The sequence below is a fragment of the Lithobates pipiens genome, unplaced genomic scaffold (assembly GCF_037356315.1).
Source record: "Lithobates pipiens isolate NorthernLeopardFrog02 unplaced genomic scaffold, aLitPip1_a1.2 Scaffold_27, whole genome shotgun sequence".
Taxonomy (NCBI): Eukaryota; Metazoa; Chordata; class Amphibia; order Anura; family Ranidae; genus Lithobates; species Lithobates pipiens.
This window is the reverse complement of record NW_027507788.1, coordinates 102,894,249-102,913,736: the sequence shown is the minus strand read 5'-3', so window position 1 is coordinate 102,913,736 and position 19,488 is coordinate 102,894,249. Positions and strand designations below refer to the sequence as shown.

At 40.0% G+C, this 19,488-nt stretch overlaps 1 protein-coding gene across 1 annotated transcript in view; it reads left to right on the top strand.

The window, feature by feature from the left end:
* The window catches only part of LOC143934034 (C-Jun-amino-terminal kinase-interacting protein 4-like), a 167,814-nt gene extending 161,221 nt beyond the window's left edge, over positions 1-6,593 (top strand). Inside the window, exon 29 of the mRNA XM_077457281.1 lies at positions 727-6,593. Coding sequence (XP_077313407.1) covers positions 727-836 — 110 coding nt within the window. The 3' untranslated portion in view covers positions 837-6,593. The remainder of the gene's footprint in view (positions 1-726) is intronic.
* Positions 6,594-19,488: the final 12,895 nt, after the last annotated feature.

Here is a 19,488-nt window from a genome sequence, read left to right as displayed (position 1 = left end):
GAGCCCAGCCTTGAACCCAATTGAACATCACTGGAGAGATCTGAAAATGGCTGTGCACTAGCGCTCCCTAGCCAACCTGATGGAGCTTGAGAGGTTCTGCTAAGAAGAATTGGAAAAACTGCCCAAAAATAGGTGTGCCAAGCTTGTAGCATCATACTGATTAAGACTTGAGGCTGTAATTGGTGCTAAAGGTGCTTATTTTTTTATTTTTAATAAACTTGGAAACATTTCAAACCAACTTCTTTCACGTTGTTCATATGGGGTATTGTTTGTAGAAGTTTGAGGAAAATAATGAATTTAATCTATTTTGGAATAAGGCTGTAAAAACATGGAAAAATAAAGTGTGGTGAATAATTTCCAGATGCACTGTAATAAAAATCGAATTTGTATTTTGTGATAATGTCGCCCCCCCCCCCCCCCGAGACAGGACACAACCATTTAGCATATGCGGCTTGTTTTCTGTAAGTTCCACATTATAATACGTTTTTGCTTCTGGTTTTCAGAGTTGTTTTTGTATTACTATTGCCTTGTGTGGAAAGAAAAAATTTGTTCTATTGTGAAATAAAACCTTGTATACACAGGCCCCTTATACCCAGAATTGCAGGTCTTATTTTTAGCAATCGATTTCTCACAGTTGGCAGATTAGATAGATGGAGAGACTAGATGTAACTGAGTATTACTGGTTACACCCCTGTTTAATATATATATTTATTCCATTGTGTTCAGGTGATGAAACTGGAGACACAGATGAGGGTTATGGAGACCTCCTAATGGCAAACCCCAGATGCAGACGATCAGAAAGAAGCCATCTAATTGTGTGGCAGACACAGACTTGAGGATGGAAGATGGATTCATCATTTGGACTAAACTGATGACATGAACTTGTTTTCTCTTGAGAAACCGATTGTGGATGTATTTAATTTGTTGCCCACAGACACAATTTATTGTGGTTTGAATTCTCTGGGATCTTCTTTGTTTACTTTGGTTACAAAGTATTTTGCCTTATTGTACATGGCTGACATTCTGGGTTGAGTGCAATGCGAATCTCTAAGATCCAATGAATTTGTGCAGTGCATATTTATTTATCTGCCCTCAACTTATCTTAGGCTTCTTCATCTCATGGACACTAAAAAATGCTGCATTTACGTAAAGTTTTCACTTTTTTGGTTGTTTTGTGTTGCTTTTGGCAATCTAAAAAAAACAGGCTGATTTTTAGAAAAACTGAGGAAAGATGGGAGAAATAAAAGACAGTGTGTTTACAACTGTTCCTTTCAAAATTGCACTGGAAGAATACTGTTCCAATCTGATTGGTTAGACAACAGAGAATTTAAAATGTGTCCACTTTTTATAAATCAGCCCAAGTGTTGGGCTGAAACAGCATAACAATGCCAATTATTAGGCATTATGGTTACTTTAAAACCGTATGTATTGCATCATGTATGAGCTTGTATAATGGCAGCTATACCTTTTTAGCTCTTTAAAATGCTTACAACTTGTTACCAGGCTTTGGTCAGTTGTGTACCTTTTAATGTAGTATTATTGTTTTACCAACACTGTTTAGCTAAATGGTTGTCAATGAACAGTGCCGTCCAGCAACTTCTCCCCATGTGGTGTCCTGAAATAGATCTTGAAGGGAGGACCCAGTGTGGATATGGTACTCTGCAAATTGGTCACAATGGGTTGTAGCCACATGCTCAATTTTGGCTGCTTCGTGGCCCCATCACTGGAATTAGCATATTCTCCCACCAGGCCGACCCACATATGTTCGTAATCTCTCCTCGTACCACTGCCTGTAAAGATAAGCCATGTCCCACATTTGACAAACACTGGAACTGTATGTGTTCTCTACTTGTATGGTTTCCCATACAGCAAGGTAATATCTATCCTTGGCTAATGTGACCCATTAATCATGTAATCAGCAGTCTGATTTCAGTGGCATTACCTTTTCCAGTATCTTCTGCCATGAAGAGCAGAAGACCAAGGCTGCTTAGTCTGACATTCAGACATCCTTTGATTGATAGTTCCTTGTTGGGTATTACTCAATAGCCTGTCTGAAAAATAAAGATGGCTGCTACCAAAGTCAAGGTATCTAGGTGGACAAGTATGGGCACTGTACAGCTTTATCCAAGACAGGTCAAATAGGTGAACAAATCTGATGGATGTCTGTGCAAACTGATAATGACTACTCATTGATATGGTTGCTAGCAAGCTATGTAGTCCTGTGTTCTATACATAAATTTTTTCCTATAAATGGGCTTTCTGATGCATTTTCTGATGCATAAAGTTTGAAGCCTGAGCTCTAATGTTTAATTAGACTGTGTAACTTGCCCCATAGGGATGGCAGGGTGGTTGCACTGGTGTCACCCAGAGCCAGTGAAGGGATGAGAATTTCACTGGCTGTGTTGGCAAGGTGTGTACTCTTTGTCTATCATTGTCCAATTTACTGGTTTTTCTACTTTTTAGGCATAGCAGCAGTGTTTACAAGCCCTTAGAGGTTGAAGATTGTATTTTGAATTCAAGGGTTATTGCAGTTTGCCTTAATGTCTACAAGAATATGCCTAACAAATATCTGTTAGTTATTTACATCTGTACACAACAATGTGCAAATTCTCCATTCACTTGAAGGTAATCCCAGGACTTTTGCTGCTAAGATGTGACATGCCACAAGGCAATAAAATTTGTGTTTTTGTAAATGTCTCTCCATCTATGTGAATTACCAAACTCCTGGAACTTTGGTCTGCACACCTAAATAGAATTGGCATATTAACTGATTAGCACCATGGACCTACATATCCACCTTTAGTGCTGTTTGTGTTTTTGTAGTGAACATGATCCACTTGTCACTATGTACATGAATATTTGGCTCATGTGCCAAGCACTTGCCCCTCTGGTTACTACAGCAGCTGGTGCTAATGTAAAGATATACCCATAGTAATGTGCAGGGTATCTTCTCACACTCAGGCGCCTGACAGAGGCCTGCAGCACCTGCAGAAGGAAATGCTTGGCATATACCCTTTAATAGATTGCTAGCCTGCAGGCGAGGATAACAAAGCCTACATTTTAATGCCTCTTCATATATTTTTTTAGCTGGAACTTCTCCTTTAATGCATTAAGCCTCTTAATGCAGTAATGCAGAGGGAACCACGCCTCTGCAAATTTAAACTTAAAAAAATATGTTCATTTAAATGGTAAGATTAATTCCCTCCGTCCAGATACAGTGAGATTGCAGCACTTAGCCCTGCAGAAAATAAGGAGGTGGTGTCCCTAAGTATTGCTGCATAGACAGGTATGCAAAAACCCATGTTATACACAATAATTTCCCATTGTGCTCCCTAAATCAATAACTGTATTTACCACTTCATTTACTGAAGCATAATAATTAGAATTTTAATGGAACAGTGATATATAGGGAAGAATGGGGAACATTTAGGACCTCCTATCACGTTTTTGTTCCTGTCTGTGTTCTTACTGTCGAGATTCATTTTTTAATTTCTACCAGTGATCATTTTCATTCATACCATTCATTGAAACCAGTTACAACTAAAAGCTTTTGGAATAGGATGTAATTTGAAATCTTCCAATTGGTGTTTGGGATATCTTCAACCCCACACCATATCAGCATTCAACCTTGTGTTCAGGGTGTTGGCACCATGTTTAAAGCGGAGGTCCACCCTAAAGTGGACCTTCCGCTCATTGGAATCCTCCCCCCCTCCGGCGCCACAATTGGCACCTTTCAGGGGGGAGGGGGGTGCAGGTACCTGTACAGTACAGGTATCTGCACCCACTTCCGGCGTAGATTCTGCAGAATCTACGCCCCTTTCCGCAGAATCTACGCCCCTTTCCGAAAGTCCCCCGCTGCCTGCTGGGAAACACACGGATCCCAGAGACAGCGGGGACCATCCTTATTGCGCAGTGCGACTCGTGCATGCGCAGTAGGGAACCGGGAAATTAAGCCGAAAGGCTCCACTTCCTGATTCCCATAACTAAGATGGCGGCGGCAGCACCTGAGAGACGATCGAGAGATCGGCTTCGGGTGCCGACATCGCGGGCGTGCTGGGCGGGTAAGTGTCACTATTTTAAGAGTCAGCAGCTGCAGTATTTGTAGCTGCTGGCTTTTAAAAAAAAAAAAAAAAAAAAAACAGCGGACTCCCACTTTAATCACTTGTACATCCAAAGCACACCAGTTTTGTGTTCTTTTATTCATGCTTAATGGGAGTTGCAAATTACACGCAACATTTCAGAACCAGCTATCGAGGGTCATTTTGCCTTGCTGAAGTAACCCTGTGTGGTTTCAAAATGATGAATTTGATTTGCGACTTTTATTATGCACAAATCAATTAACTTTATTCCCCACTTTCTGGTGTATCTCCAAGATAGGAAATGAAGAGACATTTACCCAGTGGGACACAGATGACACACATAAACTGACAGGGGCATAGTGTAACCATTCCTAATGTTGGGCATACATTATACTATTTTCTTATTCAATTTCCTTTAGATTTACCTTCAAATATGTAGTGCAAGGGCCTGCCTGATTGCATACAAATTGAAAGTGATTAGGATTGATCTCATATTATATGGTTTTGGTAAATCGAATGAAAAATTGTAAATGTTTATTGAATGCCTAGTTTGGTGGGGAATGGAGGATGGAATTGATTTTATATTAGAATCACCTTAATGCAAATCTATGGCCAGACTGTGTACATTTAAGTATTTACATATTGTTAAAGCATAACTCTGAGCAGAACAGAAAAAAACTCGGGCACTGAACCCCTACCCTGAAAAGGTAAAATGCTCATTAAGTCAAGGGGATTACAGAACAGGCACAATTACTTACCGGACTCCCCGCTACTGCTGGCTCTGATGCTGCAGTGTTCATGGTGGAGGAAGGAGTGTGACCATGGTCACCTTACAGAAGAGGTTGTAGCAAAGTGATTACATAGATTGAAGAAGCCTGCTGACGTGGAGGGTCAGGTAAGTAATACAGCCTCTCTTAAAACCCCCTAGAGTTAAAATGATTGTAAAGGTACATTTAAAAAAATAAAATAACAAACATCTCTATACTTATCTGCTCTGTGCAATGGAATTGCACAGAAGGGCTGCAAATCTCTTCTATTCGGGTCCCCCCGCCCACACTCCTGGCCCTTCCCCTCTGTCCAGTGCCCCCATGGAAAGTGGCACTGGTGCGTGCTCGCACCCAAGACCTGCTGCATCGATTGACACAGACATCGGGAGGGGGGGGGAGAATGCTGACACCTAAACATTTTTACCTTAATACAAGGAATGCATTAAGGTAAAAAATGTTTATGCTTTACAACCACTTTAAGGAGCATTTGACCCTTGAAGTGTATGCATGTGAGGAGGCAACTTCAAGGGTATTTTTTGTTTTCTTGTGTCCAAAGTTGGGCTTTAACAAGCCATAAATGAACTGTAAAACAAGATCTCTGATCTCTGTGGCTGCAGATATTGTGGAGCAATTCATCCTCAAATGTTCACTGCCATTGTTCAAGTTCTCCAAGCAGTTCTGCTTTCCCTCCCAAAGTTCCTGCGTTTACATTCAGAGATTAGAATGGCAAGAGTCATTGCTGGGTGGGGGGAGCAGGGAGAAAACGGCTTGAATCATTTTAGTGCCATTTCCATAAGCCTAAAGATGAATTGCTCTACTGTGCCTGCAACTCTAAGCACAGTAGAGCTAGCGCGTACCAAGTGCAATGGCAGATCCCATATTTTTCTTATGACCTGTATATGTTAAAAAGAAGCTATCGCTTTACCCATTGAAGGCAAAGTGACAGTGTCTTTGAAACCCCCTAAACCCCTGATTACTACCCTTGCCAGCATGACCTTACTGCCCCTGCCTGTGACAATACCTGGGTACAATGGAGTGTTTGGCCTTCTCCCATGTGACACTAATCAGGTCTACCAGCCAATCACTAGGCCCGAGCACTGTCACATAATCAAGGGAGTTATGTCACTGCTCCATTTAGTGCCTGACACCAGCTGTAACAGACACCGGAGTGACAAGGGGGAAATGACTAGCTGAGTATTTGGCTGGGGGGGGGGGGCTATTTATAAAAAAAAATATCATGCTCTGAATGTACAAGATGACATTCTTTTTAAACTAAGGAGTTTAGAAAGCTTTTCATTTACAAAAACGGCGCAGTCGGGATGCACATCTGACCGCACCCTTGAATTCATAGTTTTGTTTTATTTTCATTTTCTGTATAAAATCCATTACTGTGTTAATCAAGAAAGTAAAACTATTTTTTTGTTCAATGCAGAGCAGTAAAATCATGACAGTAACTTATTTTTATAAACTGAAGTATACGTTTTATTATGTAAACCTGAGAGGTATGATTTACAGTGTGTGATTTATTATATCATTTGGAAGCTGATGGACTTTGCATTGTGTTGATAATACATTCAGAATTTTCCAACAATCTGATTACTTTCCATCAGCATATAGAACAAACAAAATGATTATTGTATTATTTTTTTAATGAATATTTTCTTTTATGTTTTGGACATTGTGGGATTTTTGGTTGAGACAGTATAGTAGTTCTTAAAGTTAATTGTAATAAATGGAATTGTATGTACTCAACGTGTTTGGTGAAAGTTTGTGTAGAAAAATAGATACATTTTAGATTTATTTACCTTAATAAGATATCTCTTGTTGCAAAGTCGGAATTTCCCAGTACAACAACACTATACCATTTCACTTATACATGTGCATGTAAGTATTTTGTTTTATATGGATGCCATCTAGGAGTAAGGTCAAAAGGACAACTTTACAGGCAACATTTTTGGTATTCGATCCTCTTCTATCCCAAGTTCCTGTGACAGGTGGAGAGCTATCACTATGTTTTTCATGCTCAATGGGTGCAGGTCAGCAGGTTTTTTTTTTAAGTGTATCTAAAACCAAATAGGGAGGGGGGGGGGGAATAGGATTGGCGCTATACCCTTTAAAAAATTGGAGACTTAGGTATACAATTAGCAAGAAATTTCCAGCAGGCTGGATAGTAAAATAAATAAAATAAATATGAATAACTGTGTATGTGTCAGTTAGTGTCAACCAACAATTATTGTATCCTTTAAAGACCATAAGTGTCATAACAAATCATAAATTCATGGATCATTAAACAATTGTAACAGCATGCAATAAAAATATAAAGTGCAAGGTGCTGGTGAACAAATACTGGTATTTGTGAAAAAACTATATAAATAACAAGTAGAGCTTAGTATAAAAAGTATATATAAAGGTATATATAGAAGAAATATACATAAAAAATATATATAAAAAATATATATAAAAAATTCAGTTTATCTGTTAAACATATCAAGTCCTCACGTAGTGTAACTGTGATGAAAGGTGCAAATCACATGGTTGACTAAAGATGCAAGACGGTGAAAAAATGTGATACAATTTAGCAGTATGAAAAATGCAAAGGTAAAAATGAAAATAAGAATAGTAATTAAAAAATAGTAAAAAAAGTAATTAAAATTAGTAAAAAAGTGTCCCTCAAAAAGGTGGTTATGAATTAGTGGGGTGTCCTCTGCGGGTGAAAGTGAAGTGAAAGGTGGAGGAGATTTCAATTGTTGTTCCCGGTGCTCTGTGGCTATTTTTATGCAGTTGCTCTCACCAGAGTTATGGCCCCTTCCGGGGTGGATCAACCTTCACAGTATCAGCCACTGTGTAGCTCTCTGGCTTGCCTCTATTGCAGTTCCGGGAAACCTTCGTTCCTCCGTTCATATGCCGTGTTCGGTTATATGTAATGAATAAGAGGCATATCCATGGTGCAGTATGTCTTATAAAGCTTCGTATTTATTAAATAGGCAAAAATATTACTCACAAACGTCCGTTCATATGTGTATATTGAAAGGAAAGATTCCGTTCGGCTAGCACGCCTTCTGAGTTAGCGGTGTATGCTTTCTGGCCACGCCCTACGCGTTTCGTCATCAAAGACGTCCTCTGGAGCCTTAAAGGGTATAGCGCCAATCCTATTCCCCCCCCCTCCCTATTTCATTTTATTCCTTCCCTTATTGGGTAGGAATTTAAATAGGGGCTGCTCTTACCCAAACCACAATCCATAGCGTGACCTAAAACCCCCTTACTTTTATCTAAAACCAAAAGCTACAATTTTTTAAATATTGCAGTTTACCAGTCTGTTTAAAAGTGGGCTATGTTTTTTTTTTTTTTTTCCCTTTATTTATGCTTTTCTTTTAACCTTCTAAGAGAAAATTATAAGCCCGATGAGGATGGCTCTCCCTGTCAGCGCGAACCAAGGAATGCCGGTTACCGCCATTTCCTGGTTCACGCGATGATCAGCTGTGATTGGTCACAGCTGATCATGTGGTAAGAAGCCTCTGTCAGAGGCTTCTTACCACGATCGGGGATGCAGCTTGTCAGACTGACACGCCGCGACCGCGATCGCCTGCTGGACGTCATACGATGCCCAGTCAGGATAACTGAACCACTTCCCAGTGGTCAATATGTATTTGCATGTTTTTTGCATTGAAAAAAAAAGGATTAAATACATTTATTTATTTGTAAATAACTTTTCAATGCTTTGTGCCATTGCCGACAGCTGAAGTGTAAGCAAAACAGTGGCGGTAGGTATCGGTAATGGTTATTGGCGAGTACTAAAAAAAAAACACTCGTACTGGTAAAAAAAAATGGTATTGGTGCATCCCCATTGTTTTCCCTTTTTTCTCCTCTCAAGACTTCATCTTCATGCTACAGAGCTAGGCTCTTTATGTAGCTATCTGGATCGGTGTATACTCAGTGAAAGCTTTGGAGGACATATCAAGATCAAGTTGGACCAATAATTGCAGGGTTAGCTTGGAATTTGACCTTTTGAGCATTGGTCTTTGCTTGTTGCACTTTCCTGACATAGAGAAGTGTATTGTTTCCACTTTGGATATCCCAATAACCACTTTGGTTCCACAGATGCCCTGTCTTAATAAAACACTAATCATACCAGCTGGGGATGGCCAAATGTTGAAGGATCCCATTGACATCATTTTGGTGGATCTTTGGACACCCTCCTAAAAGAAGTAAACTTTGTTCCAGCAAGCAAGCCTAAGCCACAAACTAGAACATTTTATTCCCCCTCTGAGGCCAGGAAGAATCATTTTCTTTTAAAATCTTAATGGATTTTCAAACTTCCAAAAAGATTTTTTTTTCCCCAGAAAAGGATACATGAAGTACAATGAATAGCACAGTATGAATATATTAGAACATACAGTAGTTACAAATTGAAACAGTATAGGCAGTATGTAATAGTTTACGACAAAACAGAATGGTATAGGGCATACCACAGACATATTGGATATAAGGCTACTTTCACACTGGGGCGGGCAGGTGTTGGTGGTAAAGAGGCGCTATATTTAGCACTGCTTTAACTTTTTTTTTTTGCTGTGCTATTAGGCCGCTAGCGGGGCAGTTTTCTCCCCCCGCTAGTGGCCGAAAAAGGGTTAAAACCGCCTGTATAGCGCGGGAAGGGGTGCTTGAGGAGCGGTGAATACAGCGCTCCAAAGATGTGGCTCGCAGGACTTTTCGAACCCCCCGAGGGCTTTCACACTGGAAACATAGGAAAGACGCTTTACAGGCACTCTTTTTAGCGCTGTAGCGCCTGTAAAGTGCCTCAGTGTGAAAGTAGCCTAAAGTGTGAGCGCAAGTTTTTATATACTGCACCATAAGAGTTAATCTTCATCCTGCATGTTATGCATTGATATAACTTTCTGGTCTGCTTGGTTTATGATCGCGTGTCATTGCCAATGGGATAAGCGGTGTGTAGCATCCGATATGCTAGAAAGTCACCATCCATTTATTAATTTTGGGTTTGTCCCTAAAAGTGTGGTCAGAATCTGGTAAGCAGTTTGAGTGTTGGTGTTCACAAGCAGTGAGGAGTATGTATGTATGTCTTGTGGGATTATCTGGGCTGCCTTATCCACACACAATTTTTATTTTTCTTGGTTATGGACTTTGTTAATTGCACTTTATATACTGTATATATTTGGGAATTATTATTTAAATGTATGATTTTGTGAAGCACTTCATTGAAAATGTTTTGGGATTTTTTTATGAATTTGATGAATATATGTAATGTGCATCGTAATTGAGATCGCTAATGTTTATATCTTTATGTGATGATATAGTAAGTGCAGCTACCACTGAGCTATTTACAGTTATTTACACTTATTTCCAAGTAGCACTTTAGAAAAAATTCTTTGTTTATTATTCAAGTAAATAATAGTACTAGTTGGCGTGTTTTGGGGGACGTGCCTTTTTTCTTACTTGAATTTTGCTCTGAAGAAAGCTGACTTTTCCCCGAAACATGTCAGCTGCTACTATTATTCACTTGAACCTAAGGAGTTTCATGTTGGGCTTGCTTCTGGTTTCAGGGTTTTATACAACGATATTATTTATACTGGGTTTGTGAGTCTAATTTGTATCTTTTTTGTTTAATAAATTGATTGGAGATAATGCACTAGGCGTTTGCGCCCTTAGTGTTTTTTTTTTTTTTTTTGCATTTACAAGATTTCCCAGTCTTGAGAGGGCTACAATGCCTGGAACATCCAGTCCATGTTGCACAGTGGTCATCAGTACCAGAAGTTCTGTGTTTAGCTGCTTTGAGATCTCTTATGGCCCGTTCACACGATCTGACTTTTTTGTTCGACGTTTGCTGGCTCAAACTTGTCTTGCATACACATGGTCACACAAATGTTGGCCAACAATTCCAAATGTGGGAACACGGTGACGTACAATGAGCCAAGAAAAAGGAAGTTCTATAGCCTAGGCTTCTTCTGCATGATTCCGAGCATGCGTGAACTTTTGTATGACAGATTGGTGTACACGCGATTGGACTTTCTGACAACAAAGTTTTGTTGTCGGAAAATTTGAGAACCTGCAAGCAAACATTTGTTGGTGGAAAGTCCAACAGCAAATGTTCTATGGAGCATACACACGGTCGGACTTTCCGACAACAAGCTCACATCCATTTCCCATCGCAGAATCCGACTATGTGTACGTGGCATTAGCGATGTGGTGTCAAGTTTTCACTTTTCCTATAGTCCTAAATCTCAGAGCTCTAGACAATACTCTCCAGAATGAAGGGATGCCTCCACTTTTCAAGGTGGGGGGACATTTGTTTGCCTTTGCAGACACCTGTTCAGAAAGCATTTTGAATGCCATGGTAAAATAAATGGTTATTAGGGGGCTACAAGCTAGAATTATGGTTTCTGCCCCTCCCAGGTTCATGCTATTTATTCTACCTGCCTGTGTCCTCCCATAGACAAGCAGGCCTCTGTGTAGAAGTGGCATTGACATTGTTCCAACTGCAGAATGGTTTTGGAGTTACTACTCCAATTTTTTCATGGTCCTGAAACCAAAATGGGGCATCCACCCCATGTAGGAACTGAAGGCTTTACATGTCTTCATTCTGGTCCCAGAATGCCACATGGAATCTATCAGAGAGACTTTATAGTCTGTGTCAACACTAGGGATAATTGCATGACACCATCTTTACAGTTCATCAGTGCTACCTCCATTTTGCTGTGGGTGAAAAACACTACTAGCTTGTAGCCCTCCCGTTTGGCCTGTTATCCTCACCCATAGTTCTCATCAAGGTATTGACTCCCAGGCTAGAATTATTATGCACCCACGTTATTCCTATTGAACTATACCTGGATGACCTCCCGGTGAGGGAAGAGACAGCAAAAATACTGACTGTCAATGTGTTGCAGACCATCCAAACCCTCAAAAGATTCTGTTGCATCCTGAACCTTTAAAGTCAGTGCTGGAACATCTAGATCTTCTCCTAGACACAGCTCAAGCCAGCGTTCTTGTTTTCAAGATAAACTACTAACTCTTTTCCCTTGAATTATGGCCTATTTTCAAGGCAGTACCATTTGGCAGACACCCCGTGGGCTCTCCCAGATTGAGCAGATTTCCTATCTAAAGGGCCGGTCCTGCTTCACAATCACTGGCTTTACCGGAATGACTGTTGAAGCCTGGGTCTTCAGAGATGGAGGCATCTCTGATTTGGTAAATCTAATACTGCTAAAAGCTAGAAAATCTACCTCTTCTAAGGTCTACCATCGTACATGGAAGACATGTTTTACTTCTGATGAATACGTTTTCACCCCAGAAAATACCAAATGGGAAGAGTCCTAACCTTTCTGCAATCGGGTCCAGATCAGCATTTTGCTCTGAGTACTATCACGTGACAAATCTTTCCCTTCTTTTCTCCAAACTGTACATATTAAGTTCCTGAAGTTGCTCTTGATATGATTTATCTCCCAGACCTTTCACAATTTGTGTTACCTGTCTCTGGCCTTGTTCTATCTTATCAATATCTTTCTTAAAGTGATGTCTCCAGAACTGGACACAGTATTCTAAATGAGGTCTCACTCAGCAGGAGGTATCAGGACCTCCTTCCTCCTGCTGATGGCCCCTCTAGGGATGCATCCTAGTTTCATAGTTAGTAAGGTTGAATAAAGACACCAGTCCATCCAGTTCAACCTGAGTGAGAGTCTACAATTGTCCCTATCCCTGTACATTGCACACTCACATCGGTCCCTACCCTCAAGGAGCCCACAATCCAAGGTCCCCATTCATATACTAGGGCCAATTTTGGACAGAAGCAAATTAACGTACCTGCATGTCTTTGGATTGTGGGAGGAAACCGGAGTACCTGGAGGAAACCCACACAGGCACAGGGAGAACATGCAAACTCCAGGCAGGTAGTGTCATGGTTGGGATTTGAACCAGCAACGCTTCTTACTGCTAGGTGAGAGTGCTAACCACTACACCACTGTGCCGTTGTAGTATTCTTTTCGCTTTTCTCGACCCACTAATTTGTGACTAGACCCCCTGATATTTCTGTTCTATAAACTACATTGCTTGTTGTCTTCTTACACACCTAGTCACCAGCAAGCTACCATAATATCAAATTCCAGCTAATTATTACAATGGGTACATGTCTGCATGTTCCACATGAACATTTTTATTTGTTTTAAGTTTTATTCTTTTAACTTTTTTCCCCCTCCTTGTTTTCACCTGCTAATCTGGCCACTAACATATGTCCTGTATTAGGGTGCCCCCACTCTGGATGAGGGAGCAACAGAAGCACCTTTGGACAGCAGCTCTGTCAGTTTGGGGGAGGGGAGTGTTAGATGTAGTTGCAGATTTAGATACACTAACAACCAGTGGCGGCAGGTCCAGAAAGGGCGCTGCCCCCAGCCCATCTGTGTGGCCGTGCACTGTGTGGGCAATAGGTTTTTACCAGGTCCATCACCCCCTCAAATGGCGACGCTCCAATTGGCCAGTTTTATATTGTCCTCCCACCATGTGACGCCAGTGAATCGGCTTCTCGGCCATTCAGAACCCGGAACATGCATCCAATGCAAAGAGTATTGAGAGAGATGGAGAATGGATTTGGATTTGAGGGGACAGCAGCCTGGAGAGTGAGGGAGGAGAGACTAGAGGAGCAGCCTGCTTTACAGGGCCAAGTACATTTAGGTGAATCTGGCAGACGTTCAGTCAATGATGATAATCTTGCATTTACATTTTCCTGGCCACAGCTGACCATCCTTAAAGGGACCTTTCATGAAAGAAATGTGGAAGCTGCCATCTTTGCTGACTTCTCATTTTACAGATGCCAGTTGCTTGCCTGTCATTCAGCCCCTCTTGTTTTAATACTGTGAGTCAGTAATCAGGAACAAGTATGCCAATAAGGACCACTGACCTTAGGCTGACTTCCCCAATGTTTCGGTTCAGTGAATTACCAACATAAGGCTGCCCTCGATGTACATATATAATTATAAACTACATATAGAGACAAGGTTTTTAAATATTGACACATATTGATAAGACAGAAGCTGTGGTGTCATACAGTCCAGGGGAGCTCTCCCGTAGGGTGAGGGCAGACCTGGAGAGGGCCGTCTACTCCCCTCCAAAATCCTCCAGCACCAGCTGCCACTGCTGACAAATTAAAACTAAACCCCAGCTCACATTTTTTAAGCAGTTACCGCAGTTTGTTCCCTTTGGGACAAAGGTTTTACATAAACAAATAAAAGCTGATCCTTGTAAGTACCCCGTCAGTGCTAAATAGTTTGTCTCAATGGTTTGTTCTTTTGAAAAACACAGGACTTACTGGCAGGATCGCTGTGTGATCGCTTCACGGCCATTTTTTGTAACATTGTGTGCAAAATCAATAAAAAGAACCAAAAAAAACACACACACTTATGCCGCGTACACACGGTTGGACTTTCCGGCAGAAAAAGTCAGCGGAATCTTTTCATCGGATATTCCGATCTTATGTGGGACTCATCAGACTTTTTTTTAGAAAATTCTGACGGACCTCGAAATAGAACATGTTTTAAATATTTCCAACTAAATCAATTCCTATTGGGAAAACCGCTCGTCTGTATGCTATTCCGACGGACCAAAAACGAAGCAAGTACGAGACGGCAGCTACTGGCTATTGAACTTCCTTTTTGTAGTCCCGTTGTACGTCACCGCGTTCTAGACGGCCAGACTTTGGTGTGGTCGTGTGTAGGCAAGACAGTTTCAGCGGAACTCCGTCGGAAAAACAGAGTTTAATCCAACGGAAAAAACAGTTGTGTGTACGCGGCATGAGAAGATTGTAAAAGCTTAGCATAAGAGCAGTGTATGTGTGTTTCACTTATTTGTGCTTTCAACAACATATCAAGTGATTTACACTACCACAGTCAAAGAAGAGAGATGGAGAAGACGGCGGTAAGAGGGCCAACAATAGTATGTTAGCTGTTCTTGGACAAGATTACATGCAGCTTGTTCATTCTGAGTTCAGCTGTTTTAAGTTAACTACAGGAAGTACGTTTTATTGTCAGTGAAAAGGCCAATTTTTAAATACATTTTTCGTTTCTGACAAGGCTGCACTCTTGATGGCAAATAAGCTCACTTTTTGTAAAAAAAATAAAATTAAAATAAAATAAATTTTGCAACAAAAATTGCATCATCTTAGTAAAAAAGGATGCGTTGATGGGGGATGGTTTTGAAAGGTTCTATAAAGATAATTTGGGTGCCAGTGATTTTGTTCACTTTTATCTTCTGACAACTGTAGTCTGTTGGTTATAACGGAAAACTCTTTTTTTTTTTTTTTCTTCAAGTTTGTACAAATGAGACTCACAACATTTACTGTCATTAGCTAAGTATTGGGAGTCTTTGCAGGTAAAGTGAGGATAAACATTGTATGAAGCAAGTCCTGTACTGCTCAATTCAGGTTGTAAAATCCAAAATTAACAAAAAATGTTCTTACTTTACTGAATGGTGATGTATTATGATACGTGAGTTATATTCATCTTATCTGACCCCAGGAAGAAAGGGAGGGCTTGAAATTTGTTAAAACAAAGGAAACTGGATTTCACACAGGCAGCCTTTCCAGGGCTGGGACAGAAAGGGAAACTCCTTTTTGAAGAACATCAGAATCCAAAGGGATTTGGCTGTGACTGCAAATAGAGCTTCAAAGAGAAATGATCCATAATCTTTTGCTATAATTACATCAGTTTATTTATTTAAACTGACGTTTTTTTTTTATATAGTGATTTTATAATAAGATACCAGGGGTTTTTAGTCATGTTAGTTGTCAAAATGCAAACTTGAGCTCTATTGCACAGGACTTGGATTTTATTCCACTCCATGGGGATGTCTGTTGTGAATCTAAGAATTGTGTTCAGACTTCAAGGAAAGATGAGTAACAACTGCTAAAGAGACGTTCCGATAAGAGGAGGGAAATCGCTGTGACAGAAAGCGCTTCTCCTTGCAATAAATCCAAAGGTAATTTGTCTTTTTCTATTTTATTTTTTTTCACATTATCAGTTTATGTATTTTGGATGATATGTTTAATTATGGCTGAGATTATTTTCATAGTATCATCATCAGATTCGCCGCTTTTTGAGAAAGCGTTCTTGAGAAAATTTCAATTTTGTAATAAATTTGAAGCACTTAACACGGGAAAGTCTCCCATCATTGGAAATTAAACATCGCATATATCCTTACATTTGTAAAGTTTTTAACTTTGTCTTCTGTAGTGCGATGATGATTGCATACGCTTTTTATATCAAAATGAAATTCCCCCTGTATACACCAATCATTTAGTATATTAAAGTAATAGCGTAGAGAAGGGTTAGAAAACCTGTTGGGTGTTTTCTGCTTTCTAGGCTACATAAGGTGGCAATGCATGTAGCAATTTGTGATTTCAAAATTAACGATCGCAAACAAGTGATTCATTATGCAACACGCATGTTATTATTTCACACAATTCGATTAAAATACAATCAAAAAAAAAAAATAACCAAATATACAATCTATCATTTTTAAATGCATACAATCTGTTGAAACAAACATTTGTTCAATTTTATTTATGATTGGTTCTCTGACACAAACACAGGTGTTTGTTTGATCAGAAATGATCTACAAAAGTCAACCAAAGTCGATTGGCTTGGCAGAGTTGAAATTAATTGAGGGCTCACTAAAATTAATCAGATAAAGGCTCTTGTGATTTCTATTCAAATTGGTAAGTTTAATTCCAATGATTGCGTAAATGATAATACTGATATACATGTGACCACTGGTGGAGAAATTCCCTCTGGCTCCCTGTCCCATGGACAACGGTTTTACCAGGCAGGAAGTGAGGAACAGAAATAAAAATCGAATGGGTTGTAACTCTATAAAATATTTTATTTCTGTCTGTGTTGCTGTTGGCGAGTACCTTCCTGTCTGATAAAATGTCAGCAGGACAGGAAGTAGAGGGAAATTTACCAGAGCCCTGGATAGAACCTGGCAGGGACCCCACTCTATCCAAAACCAGAAAGAGATTTTTTTTTTGGCTGGATGTACATTTTAAGTAGTTTAAACCTAAGCAGTCAATAACTGAACTCTGATCCCTAATCTAAAACCAACAAATGTCTGCCAAACTTTTGAACAATTGTGATGTAAGATTCAGATTTTTATGTTGATACTGACTGATGTATGTATATATAACTTAATAATATGGTAATTTATTTTGGATACTGATTAGTCACGGGTGCTCAGGTTGCAAAATCCGTCACAGATTTGGGCAGCCCACATTACGCAGTTATGACGACTGAAGGGCACTCTAGGGGCCTCATGTGCTTAAGGAACTGCGTGCCTTTCCTGTGTGTGCTAGGACTTCCTCAACAAATAGAAGGCACAGGTGCGTTCTTAATATTACAGTTTTCAGCTCTTCCTTAGTGAGCTGGCTACTACTGAAGAGGTTACAAAACTTGTCAGATGGCCACTTAACCAATTGTCTCCTATGTTTTGTTCCCTTACTACTAATACTATGGTCACCCTCTTATTCTATCACATGTGTCATTCATTTCTCCCTCTCTACTAGCACCTTCCCCTTCCCTCTAAAGCATGCACAGATCACTTTCATACTTAAAAAGCCCTCACCAATCTGAGCAACTTAAGATCCATCTCGTTGCTCTCATTTACCTCAAAACTTTTAGAAATCTTAGTTTACAACTGTCTTGGCTCCTACCTCATTGAGAACAACCTTCTTGACCCCTTAAAGTCTGGTTTTCGCTCAAAGCACTCCACAGAAACGACCCTACTAAAACTCACTAACGATTTGCTAACTGCTAAAACCAATGGCCACTACGCCATACTCATACTATTAGACCTGGCCTGTTGACCACCCATCCTTCTCAATAAACTCCACTCCCTTGGCCTCCAAGATTCTGCTTTATCCTGGTTCTCCTCCTACCTATCACATCGCTCCTTCAGTGTTACCTACAACTCTGTCTCCTGCTCTCTACGTCCTCTTTCTGTAGGGGTCCCCCAAGGCTCTGTTCTTGGACCCCTTCTCTTCTCTATCTACACCTCCTCCCTTGGTCACTTGATTACCTCCCACGGCTTCCAATACCATCTCTATGCCAATGACACCCAAATCTATCTCTCTACTCCTTACATCACTCCTTCAATCACCCCTTGCACTAACTTACTAAAAAAACAAAATATAATACGGCACAATCTGAATATGACTAGTAAACAAACGCATATAGTGTTGAATGGGAATGAACATAGAGTATAAATAGTATTAATGACCACAATGGGCTGTTACAGTCAGTAATGTCCATGAAGTACAAGGTAAAAATAATTAAAAAAGTTAAAATGATTAAATAGAAACTGTCCATAGGGGACTGCCAGTTCTGAGTAGAAATGTAAAAAGTGCTCTGAAAAAGACAAATGGAAGAGGAACAGCGCTTTCTAAGTGCAGTAAAACTGTAAATTTTAATAAAATTTTAAAAATCAATACATTCATAGATGGGCATTGTAATAATTTCAGCATCCGCTAGTCGCCGTCAGAGAGGAGAGGCCATCAGCTGTAAATCCGGCAGAGGCATAGATGATGTGGATGGTCCCAGGCCCGGAAACACCTCTGGATACAATGTTTCAGGTGGTTGTGGAGCACAAACACTAGGCACCAGCAATGGCGGGGATCGGCGTCACTTCCGGGCGTCACTTCTGGGTTAGCGGGGAGGAGCTCACGTTTGGGACATGCATGTCCCTTCTTCAGGCTTTATGGCGGTCATCTTAGATAAGGTCTTTTTATACCCCCTAGGTCACATGATTGTTACCATAGCAGCATAAAAACAGGAAGTAACTATATAAAAAATGACAACACTATTGGTAATGATGAGTATAGAGTGATGGGGGGGAAAGTATACATACATGAGAATAAACATAGCCAAGATATGTATTGTTGGATGGTAAAACAGAGGAGAATAGCGAGTGAGATAAAAATAATAATAAATAAAAATAAATTTAAAAATGAGAATAAATGAGAAAACCATGAGAGAAATAAGGATATGATGGACTCTAGATATTACTTATGTTTAATGCGAATGATGACTAGGACATGTCTAGTTTAATTTTAATTTTATTGTGAGGAAATTATACATTGATTATGGGGACATTTTAGACGCTTTTGAATATTAATATATTTATAAGGGATAAATTATATAAATAATAAGTAGTAGTATTTCAAAACAGTTGCATTATAAAATAAAGAGCAAAAAAAAAAGTGGTAAAAAATGGGGGGGGGGGGGGTGGTAAAAAAAAAACAACTGACATTTCAGCATGGATGTCGCACCACTTCCTTAAATGAAATCTCTCAAAAACCGAGCTGATAACATTCCCACCCATGCCCTCTTCATGACTTTTCCATCAAGGTCAATATGCAACCATCAATCCCTCCCCTCCTGTCAGGGTACTAGGTGTAATCCTAGACTCTGACCTGTCCTTTCAGCCCCAAATCCAATCGTTGTCAAAAGCTTGTAGACTTCAGCTCTGTAACATCTCTAAAATGTGACCCTTTTTAACTAATGAAACCACCAAGCTCCTCATTCACCCCCTTGTTATCTCTTGCCTTGACTATTGTAACTCCCTTCTCATAGGCCTACCTCTCCATAGGCTATCCC